This window comes from Pocillopora verrucosa, chromosome 6 (assembly GCF_036669915.1).
Source record: "Pocillopora verrucosa isolate sample1 chromosome 6, ASM3666991v2, whole genome shotgun sequence".
In the NCBI taxonomy this organism is placed as follows: Eukaryota; Metazoa; Cnidaria; class Anthozoa; order Scleractinia; family Pocilloporidae; genus Pocillopora; species Pocillopora verrucosa.
The window spans coordinates 9,667,707-9,678,728 of record NC_089317.1 but is presented as its reverse complement, the minus strand read 5'-3'; the positions used below and the strand labels follow the sequence as shown (position 1 = coordinate 9,678,728).

The 11,022-nt window shown below is 36.4% G+C and overlaps 1 protein-coding gene across 2 annotated transcripts; it reads left to right on the top strand.

Annotated features, from left to right (window-relative positions):
* The first annotated feature begins 21 nt into the window (after positions 1 to 21).
* LOC131778482 (hemicentin-2-like) lies at positions 22 to 10,989 on the top strand. Of its 2 annotated transcripts, XM_066169169.1 has the most exons (13): positions 22 to 258; positions 804 to 1,151; positions 4,415 to 4,669; positions 4,780 to 5,025; positions 5,619 to 5,737; positions 5,838 to 5,896; positions 6,005 to 6,195; positions 7,304 to 7,402; positions 7,794 to 7,826; positions 8,058 to 8,117; positions 8,592 to 8,642; positions 9,621 to 9,647; positions 10,638 to 10,989. In XM_066169169.1, exons 1-13 carry the CDS (start codon positions 174 to 176, stop codon positions 10,742 to 10,744), a joined length of 1,680 nt encoding a protein of 559 aa, XP_066025266.1. In that variant the 5' UTR covers positions 22 to 173; the 3' UTR covers positions 10,745 to 10,989. The 2 variants fall into 2 exon arrangements, with proteins under 2 accessions (XP_066025266.1, XP_066025267.1); XM_066169170.1 differs by lacking the exon at positions 7,304 to 7,402.
* Positions 10,990 to 11,022: the final 33 nt, after the last annotated feature.

Sequence of the window (11,022 nt, the reverse complement as noted above, 5' to 3'; positions counted from 1 at the left end):
TATTTTTTTCCGCCCTGCCTCGGTTCGAAAGGAATTGTGGGCGTCTTCGAGAGAGTCAGTTTATGTTTCGCTTTCGTAAACTGAATCCCTAAGGAATGTTCAAGGCACGTCGATATTGAAGACATCATCATCTGTTCAACATTTTGCTCATACAGGGACAGAAAAAGCCAAGGATGGGATGCTTCCTTGGGAGTTTGAGAGCAAAACCATCGTTATGTACACTACTTTTGTGGATACTAACAACTTTGGAAAAAGCAGGCAAGTTGGTGGAGATTGTTTCTGTTAAGGTTCTTAGCTACTTCCTTACTTTGACGAAGTGTACAGTTTCTGTTTTTTCGAGCAAGGCCTAAATGCCTGTGAAATATACTCCGGGGAAATGACAAGACTTCAAAGCTACTTAATTGAGATTCAACGTTAAATTAATTATTAAACAGGCTTCTTCGACATCATCGATCTTCAATGAATGTTTCAAAATTATGCTCTCTCCTTTTACTCGGCCTTAATTTGACCTCACTTAGTTTGATTGCACATGTATAATAATTCTTACTTTCATTCCACTATTTGTCCCTGACGCTAGTCAGTTGTTAGGCGAGATATGCTCGGCAAAATGCCCAACAATATTGTTTGCCACGTGGCGTAATGCGGCGTCAGCTCGCTGATTTCACTTTTATCTGCTATAGTGCGGAAGCGTACATTTGTCCTGCAATGAAACTTATAATGCATTTCATTCTTTAGGAATTTCTTAATACTAAGATTGACTCTACTTTGATTTAGCCTAACTTGCATCGTTTGAATTTCCTTAGAGCTACTGTCTGAATGGATTTCCTCTCCTACAAATCCAACCTCAGTCATCGAAAATGAGAATCTTAATCTACAATGGAGCTACAAGATTGATGGTTCACTGACATTTGCCAAGTTTTTCCGAATCGGTGATGGCCGATCAGAGAAGCTAATAGCTCTAAAGTCATCGTCTAACAGCTCTGTCGATGTGGATTCAGCCTTTCGCGATCGATTTATTTTTAACATTTCGAATGATCAAGCTTTGGTTACACTTGTTGCTGTGCAACGATCAGACAGTGCCACATATCGCCTTCAGATAGCCAACCAGGATCTGCTTGAAATCGACAAAGATGTGAAGATCAGAGTCCTATGTAAGTAAACCGCATTGTGCTTAATCAAGTGCAAACGAATCAATGTAATACTTAGCTTTGATGCATGTCATGCGATTGTAAACAATAGTTGAGAACTGCCTTTTCGAGTCGAAAAATGACATTAAGAGCAAACGGAAAAAAGAATTAAAAAACCTTTTGCTGTCTGCTCATAGCTGTTTGTGTATATTTAAAGTTAGATTGTACACAGTCTAACTACGGATAACAGGAATAGCGAGAACAGAATCAGAGCTTATGTGTGCAGTCTACAGTTGACGTAAGAGTCACGCTTAAACTGATGTCCACCAGGATCTTCGCCGGCCTTGAATTGTTTTGAAAGGTCGCCTGCTCCTTTTTCTCAGCAACTTAAATCTGTGGAATCATTTCGCAAAAAGGTGAAAGGAAAACAAAAAGAAAAGTGCACTGAGATACTTTTATGGAGTTTACTTTCGGTAAATTACAAGAAATAGCTACACTAGCTCTTTCTTTCTCGGAAAGATAATTCTCAGAATCTTTGCGGTTTTTACGTTCAGATATCGTTTGGTGCGTAAATGAAATTTGAGAACTTTCTAAGAGTTAACGAATATCTTATATATTCTATGGAAACAAATAAAAAGAGAAAAAATGAGATACACATAAAAAGAAAGGAATCAACAAAGTATTTTAATCCTTTTTAAATACTGTATTATCAAAACACGAAAGTGTTTGCTCTCTGCAAAATTGAAAAGATCAAACAAACGAACAAAAGGCCTGAGTGGCCTTCACTTGGGCCTCCCCTCTGATGAGGGGGATGTCACTAAACAGAGTAGCGCAGTAACGAGTAACGGAGTGACAAGAAAACAAGTAACGGCACTAAGACCTTGAAAGTAAGTGATTTCGTGACTTTTTGCCAGCTTTCGAAGCAGTCTTAAGAAGTGAAACCGAAAACATCGCGGGATTTTCTGATTTCACCTCTTTTTAGAGTTTATTCTTAGCATCGTTGAAAAAAAACTAGTAGTAAGAGAGGCAAACCCAACACTGTTGTGAATCGTGTCCATTTTTTACGATTTTGATGTGAAACACGAGCCATAGGAGGTCATTCACTGATTGATTTCATGAAGAAAAATCTCAGAAAACAAAGATCGTCGCGCTAAAATGTCAACAAGCGACTGTAAGACGCGGTTTTGATAATTAGAGAATAATACATGGGCGCGCATGGATATGGATTTTTTTCTTGAGCTGTCGAGTAAACACGGGAAGAGAAATTCCATATCTACAAGCAACCATGTATTACTTTGTTTATTATATAAACACAATAGCCCTTTACTGACAAGAAAAGCCGACTACATTGATGAGTGAAAATAAATGAATCGACAATCCCCAAATAACAATCGTAGAGTGCGTTGGCGCTAACTCTTAAGATGGAAAAATGCGTTGAATCATGATTATAAAAACAACAATGGTCGTAATTTTCAATTCACAGAATTCTCATTTATTGACTTTGTCCTTACCGACAGAAGAAGTCTTTCTGGTTCGATTTGAACCAGTAACCATAAATCGTTTCATCGGAGGACCTTTGTTTAGATGGTCGGTGCCTGACAAACAGCGTCTGCGCCGAAACGTCGGAAGTTTTTAACCCTTACGGTTGCTAACACTAAATTACCTGTTATACTCTCCCACCAACGCAGCAACACAGTTTCTTTAGAAACTTACCGCTTTATTTTTGGAAGATAGGCGAGGACCACAATGGAATTTTCAACTTGGGCTTTTCCACTGGAAAGCCGATTAATTTTACTTTTTATGAAAGAACATTCTATCCCTGAAAGCTAGTGATATTTCCATAACCAAAAATGTAGTGGAAGTAATTTGCAGGGCAATTTTTGGGGTTATGCTACTTTATCACGAAATCGCTCCCTTAATTAAAACCGCAAAGGCATTATATAATGTGAAATAACTTAAATTCTTTCCTTCTAGTATGTCAAGGCATCGCAACCACCATAACAACTTAGCTCGACTACGAGTAGCATTCAATTTTCGTAAGTAGGTTCTACCAGCATCCGATTTCTCTTACTTGTTGTGCCTTTTTTGTTTAACTTCATTATTCCATGAGCGCGCGTAGGATTTGAGATTATAAATAGTCAACGATGCACATTGCGTCGAGTTGGTTAATTATAATCAATGTCTATCCCACTTTACGATAATGCTGTGGAAAGCTGACTAAAATTTCTTTCAATCTCTAACATTTTTTTCAAGTAAAAAATGACCGGACTTCAATGTTACTTCAGACCGCCTAAGAGGCTAAACTTGAATCACATGACCTTGGGCAATTTTTTTTTTTACTTTTTCTACCAAAATGACGTAGACTATACTTATTTTGTCTCCTTGCCACTGCACAGGAGAAGCTTTTGCTTCAAGCCGAAAAAAAATCTTCAGCCTAGCATCACTTGGGTGAATTATTTATCATGGAAGGTGACTCGCTATATGAGCTGGTAGACAACACCCTATGATCAAATTATGAATTAATGATTACTACAATAATGATAATAACAATAATAATCATAATAATAATAATAATAATTGTCATTTTTATTATTGCAGTATTATTTTAGTGGTATTTTATCTCCTTATTAATATTTGTTATTGCGTCGGGTTTCGAGCTTCAAGATCCTCTAAAGATCAGTTTAAACAAACCTGTATCAAATCTTATTGTGCTATACATTCTGTGGACTAAAATATGGACAAAAAACATTAATTTCAGCGGAGAAGTGCCTTAGTAGTATTTTTTATTCATAGTTACGACATCTAGAATTTTCTTATGTCTCTATCGTGTCTTTTGATTTCGTATTCTGTTCGAAGTATATTCAGTAGCTGTAACGTGCTCTTAGATTTGGAGAGTGTCTTTAGCTTGTGCCGATTTGTAATAAACATAAGATACGAAAGGGTTATATAGACCCCTACAGCCGACAATTTATAGGATAATTAGTTCAACAAATGCAGATAAAATTGAGGAGAAGTGGTTAATTTTATTTCATTTTCTTAGTTGGAGACTTTGACTTTTTGTTATGATGACATTACGAGAACTAACAATCGAACTGTATTTTTTTTTCTTCTTTCTCGTTCTCCTTTTTCTCATCTTGTACCCAAATAAAACGCTGTGGTTAGACGTTTCTTCTTGTAATTACATCCGTATTCCTCAGCTCCTTTATGATTTCCCCTGCTGTTCAGAAGGCCAATCCGAAAAGCTGATGAGCTTCTCCTCTGATTTTGTTTTTCTATTTTTCTTGTAGTTCAGCCAAGTAAAACATCAAAGCAATGCCCTGGTGCAGTTACGGAAGGTCATACTGTCAAACTTCTATGTAATTTTACCGGCGACCCATTGCCAAGTGTTGCATGGAACAGAGCGGATACAAGAAGGACACTTTCAAACAGTGGAGTACTGTTTTTAAAAGACATCAAACGCAGTGACTCTGGCATATACGAGTGCCTTGCTTGGAATGGAATTGGAAACAACAGCACGGAATTCTGCATGATTGATGTAAACTGTAAGTAACACGGTAACTGAAGGTGCCCGGCTAATTCACGTCAACAAATTCCTTGCAAGTACTTATCACAACATAGAAAAAGAAAATCTTGAACTTCTGCTTCTCAACAGATCCTGCCCAGATAACAGATATATCTAGCAATCAGACAGTTCAGGTGGGTAAAAAGGTATCCCTCTACTGTCGTACGATTGGAAATCCAGTACCGACTATATCTTGGAATCACGAAAAAAATGTCGGACGTAGAAGTGAACTTTATTTTGATTCCGCGAGACTCGGCGACCAAGGATGGTATAAATGCACGGCAAAAAATGGAATTGGCTCTCCAGCCACTGCCCGTACATATCTTGATGTTGCGGGTAAGTAGATCTGCTCTCTTATGACATTTAATTTTGCCGCAGTTTAAAGTGTTTTTTTTTTATTTATTTTTTTAAATTTTTTTTTTACCGAGTGTCTTGAAACAGAAATATAGCATCGAAAACAATTCTGTTGCTTCTTACTAAAGTTCCTCTTATTTCTTTTCTAGTCTAAAAAAATTGACAGCTCAACTTTTACTTTTTCTAAGTAGGCAAATATTGATGAGAATATTTCTACTTAAACATGTACTTCAGGCACAGAGAATGGTTATGATAACTTTTGACTGAGAGATTTCTATTCAAAAGTCTTTTTTTAAGCATTGTCCAAAATGGTTTCATTAATTTTTAAAATTCCATTTCTTTGCCGGATCCTAGATTTCACAATTTTGCGTTTGTTTTTTCTAATGTGACTCTGGAAAAGGTTCAATTATTTATATACAAGTTGCGACTATTTTTTTTTTGTATTTAGAAGGTTGCCAAAACAACACTACTGCCTTTAATTCCTCCTTAATTTTTTTTTGTTTTTTTTGTTGTTTTTTGCTCTTTCTATATTTTGATTTGCTGAGAGGACTGAGAGCTTTGTTTTTCCTCTTTAGAAAGAGCCAGTAATTTGGTTAATGCAAAGATGACAATCACCAACGAGAAATTTGACATAAGTCTCAGAAACAAAGAAAGCAGAAGATACCAGAACCTCTCAAAGCAGGTTATTGTAGCGGTAAGTTTTTAGTTTATTGGCATGCTAAAGAATGACATATCCTTAAGATCCTAAAAAGATTACAAATCCGTGTTGACAAATTATTTTCATTTTTTTTTAGGTTGAAGATCTCTTTAGAAATGATAACAGCTACAACAGCACTGAAGTCGTACGTTTCGAGTGGGTGACTCTTAGCTTTTTCCAAAATCCCTAAGATATAGATTTTACTATAGATTTTACGTATATTTATTTTTCTTATCTTGTGTCTAATTTTTTTTCTTTTAACAGAAGTGGCAGCGTGGTTGTAATTTTCAATTTAAGATTCGAGCAAGCAGTGGATATTGACAGGATCATTTCTGTCTTGAAACACGCCGCACGAGACAGAAAACTTGGAAAATTGATTATAGACCCATCGTCGATAGCGGCACTTCAAGATTACATTCATCAAACGACAAGATCGCCGAGGGTATCCTCTTCAGGTATTTGACTATTATTATCTAAAGTGGCCGGGTCTGGACCCCACAAGCAGGGCATTTCACAGGCGGTCCAATCTCAGGTCTCGAGAAAAAGCAAACGATTAATTCACGAAAACGTCACGCGTAGTGTGACTTGGTGTTGAGACGTGAGCTCGGGCTGCCTGTGGGCATTTAAGCTATATCGTTGCGGAATAGATTATTTAATGCAAATAAACCTTTCCCCCCTCAATTTTAGTTGTGGTGTAATCTAATTGTAACAAGAAGAGCCCACTTCTGGCAGGTACTATTCACTCTGAATTCGGTTGAAAATTTGCAATGCTAAAGTTTAATCACTTAGCAAAATTTCTGAGACAGTTATTGAAATTTTGTATTTCTGCCTCACATATGAGCTGCGGGATCAAAACGAACCGATGAAAGCTTACGTTTTTTCAGAAATGAAAATGGGCACTACTTACATGGTAATGCATACAATGTAGACTTTATTACTAGATCCATGCCACTTAAGCTCTGGTTCCATCTTAAAGTCAAAAGCGGTTATTTTTTACTCTTAAGGTAGTTTATTGATAACTGGTTTTATCAATGATTACAAAAAGGTATCGCAGATGCAGCTTTCCACTCTTTAACCAACGAAAAGGAATATACATCTTTAGTATAATTTCTGTGGTGATAAGAAAGATGCACGAGCACTGATTGGTCGAGGACTGCGTCATATCTCGCGTTAATCACCTAGCGCGAGGTGACTGTAGCAGGAGCGCTAAATTTCAAAATAGCTGTCTCGAGTATTGTCAGTGTTACCTAGGAAGTGATGAACTAGATACAAAATTCAATTCCGAATCAAATTAAATGAACTTATCAAATGCGAGTGGAAACTAGCTCTTTATCTCGATAAGAGTAATCAAGACAATGAAAACAGAATGGTTCCAAGAGCGAAATGAATATTTACAACGGAATTAGTAAGCACCTGAATATTTACCGAGCCTGAGGCGAACAATTGTTAAATACCCTCCTTTAGGCGGTTGGAGTGAGTTCGTGGAGGTTTCTGCTTCAAAAAAAATGAACATAATTTTTTGAATAAAATTTACAAATCATCAACAAATATTTATTTCGTTAGGGTCCAAATGGATTATAGTCGGTTCTTTAACAGGATCTTTGGTTTTTATCTTGATCTGTATTTTTACATTCTGGTTTTGTTGGAGACGAAGGAAACGACGTAAGTATGCGAACTTACTGATACGCCCGAAGAGTTAATCTATTTACTTAATTTTCATGGGAAAAAAAATTGAAAAATGATAGAAAAGTTGGATTCCTTTCTCGCTTTTTATTCAGCAGAGCAAAATAGAATCCAAATTTAGTGATGCTCCCATTCCCAGAGTCCAAGAGCTGTTCAATTTTCTCCGTTAATGAATTCCTCAATGGGTTAAGAGAGAATAAACAAACTAAAAATGGACAATATCTTTTATTCCAATACCCCCATTGACCGAAAAATACGTAGAGGGTAAATTTTGGTCTTCCTCTGTGTTCTTTCAGAGAAAAGGCAGTAAAATATTTGGAGGGTAAAAAAACGAACGAAATATTATTTTCACATTTAACTTTGCTTTCAGGCCATCGACCAAGTACTTCAGATCCATCTAATGGTGAAGTAGCAATTTCTTTGCACTACAAGTTTTATCATTTTTTCAGCTTGAGTTACCAAGTATATCAAGTTTCTATTTGCAAGTCGTCCAGAAGTTTTCCTCTTTCTCTTTACACTAACCAGGACTTTGTCTGATGAAAAAAAAGAGCGAGTGATTTTTCAACAGTGATCAAGAACTAGAGCTAAATTAACGTTGACGAGTCTAACGTCAAATTCTTCTATTTGTAACCAGAAGTTAAAGAAGTGGTAGCTGAACACCCGAATGGAAATGAAAAAAGTCTACAGATCCGCGGTATGTATTGAAGACAAACATTTTGTTAGTATTTGGCCCCCCCCCCCCCTCCTCGCCCGCATTTATAAAAGTGTAGTACGAGAATGTTTATATTGAAAAGAAATCGGCAAAAAAGTGAATGTTTTTAAAAGGATTATAACCTGGTTGTAGGTTCAGAGGGTTTGGTGTACGGGCTCATTATCACTTTACATTTCTGATTTTTTTTTAAACGCAAAAAGAAATAAACATTCGTCGAGGGAAAAAACGAAGCGAAACAACATAATTTTCGAAAAAACAAAGAAGTAGTTACCAAGGAACAGCGAAGGTTAGGATTGTTGTCAAAAAAAGTGTTTTTCTATCTAGGGCTTTGTCCAATAAAAATAAAGCGAGTGTTTTTTTCAAAAGTGATTTAGCGCGGGCCAAACGTTGATGAAGAATGCTAGGAAAGAAGTAACAAAATAATTTTAATTATCTTATTCTTCTATTCATAACCAGATACAAGACATGAACCATCGAATGGAAATGAGAAAAGTCTACAGATTTGTGGTAAGGATCGAAGATGTACATTAAATGAGTGTATTTCAACAACCGCTGGCATATTCGGACCTTGTTTCACCCCCTTAACTAAAATCCACCTTGCTTTCGCCCTCGAAGGAAAACTCGACAGTGTAGTTGAATACTGAGAAAGAAATATCCATAGAAAAAAAGGGGGAAAAGTGGTAATATTTTTTAAGAAGTTAATATTAACGTGTTAATGGGGTAAAAGGTTTTGGTAAGTAGCTAGGTTAATTACCCCTTTGCTTAACTTGACATTTCTTTCAAAAGGAACTGATTTGTTTGTAGAAAAATATTTCTTTCGTCTTGTCACAACGCGGGGGGGGGGGGGGGACAAAGGGAAAAATCTGCAGGACGCGTGTCATATATGAACTTCGTAATAAACCGCCTTCCTCATCATAGCTAGTGTATCTGTGAATCAGTGGTAGAGCATCGGAGCTCAGAATACGAAATTCTAAGGTTCGATTCCACGCGGAGACCTCGATTTTTTGTTCCCGCGCTCGTGGAAAAACGAAAAAAAAATTTCTCTATTTCTTTAGCGAGCTCAAAACTAATCATCTTTCTTATTCTATTAATTTGTTTCTATTTATAAAAATCGTCGTGTGCTTAGCGCCGTAGGTCTTCTTGGCAATAACATCAACAAGCGACGAATTGATCTCCAGAGATTTACATTTACTTAAATTGACATCGTCCCTCTCATAACCCAAATAGGTGCTCTTACTGTCTAAGCCACGAGTGAGACAAATTGGAATTGAATTTTTTGTTTCCCTGTAAACTGAGGGAGGACCCTCGTTTTCAAAATCTGTTGTCATCGCAATGGAATTAACCTGCAGATAGCAACTCTCACCTGTTTTATCTTTTTCTACGATCAAAATACTTTTATTAATAGACTATTTGGTATTCACGTATTTTAGTGGGTAACGTAGAAAAAAATTAAAATCGTTAAAATCATCTTTGTTGTACTTATAGGAAACAAGGGAATCCTGCAGACGATAGGTACGTATGAAAACGAAAATCGCAAATTATGACAAGTGTTATCAATACATTAGCCGTCGTGAACCCTTCATATTAAGGTTTGACTTTTTACAACTACGCTATAAATGAGCTTGTGATAGCCATTAACGTCCTTTAAGTAAAATTTCTCAGTAAAATACGTAGGATGAGTCATGGACTTGAAGGTGATGAGACCTATAATAAGTTGACTGTTGTATCAAAAAATGCTCATGCAACGAGCTTAAGAAAGCAAATACAAAAGTACTTGTGCAAATCAGACGAGAGCAAAATTTTCCAGTCCCTAATTATGGGTGTAAGCCAAGCCAATACCTGTTTAGAACCCAAAATGTAATCGGAACGGAATTCAAGGCTAAAATCGTCATTAAGTCCTAGAATAATTATCAATCTCCGACGACAAACACTTACTGTAACCAGCTTGCCAAAAAATCTTAGAGATATCAAAATTGGAGGGTACTGGTTTATACACGTCATTATAGGCCCGTGCAAATTGCCACTTACACATCTACGTGGATATTAATTTGAAAAGTTACTCTTTTACTGGTTCGCAGTCTTAGCTGAGGTTCTTCTCAACCAATTGTGTTGATCTCCACTGAGCCATTGCAAACTTTGGTTTTACTCCGCACCAGTTCTGGAAGCCATAACAAAAACACGTTGATTCTAATTGGTGTTTAACAGCAAACATTAGAAGAACTGGTGGTAGCAATTCAAATTGGTCAGTATGGCTCTAAGAGAGTTGTAATTCTAAGAGAGTTAACAAAGAGAATTCCAAGAGGTATTTTCTTTTCTGTTTGATCCCAAGTCAAAAATCTGATTTTTGTAACAAATTTCGTTACAAATGTTAAAAGATCATAACTCAACTCATGATTTAGATATTTCAGAACGACCTCTACGGACAAGAAAAAAAACTTATCGCCTTAGTTGGGAGGGAAGTAGAAAGAATGATGATTAATTTTTTTTTATTTCCCTTTGCAGATCCAAGTGTTCTTAAAGGTGCAAAAAGTGTAAAGTATACATGTGAAAGAACGACTTCTGATCGTGGAAAGACCATAAAAGAATCATTTGAAGTACAGTTAAAATAAGAATTCCGAATATAACTGAACAATCCTTTATTAAATTGATTTCAAACTGTCCGATATTGCATCGATGTTTTTAGAAAAATGGACCGTGTTCTACTCCTCCTCGGCAACTGATACTTTCAATTTAATAAAACGTGAAGGGTAAAACCTCTGCTATCAAAGTTTTTGCCAATTTATCGTACACTCAAAAAGGCGGACCAGCATGTTCGTTTACTGGAACCTCGCAATTTACCTTTGTTACAGGTTTGGGCAGAATAAAAGCTCCCATTTTAATTTATTGT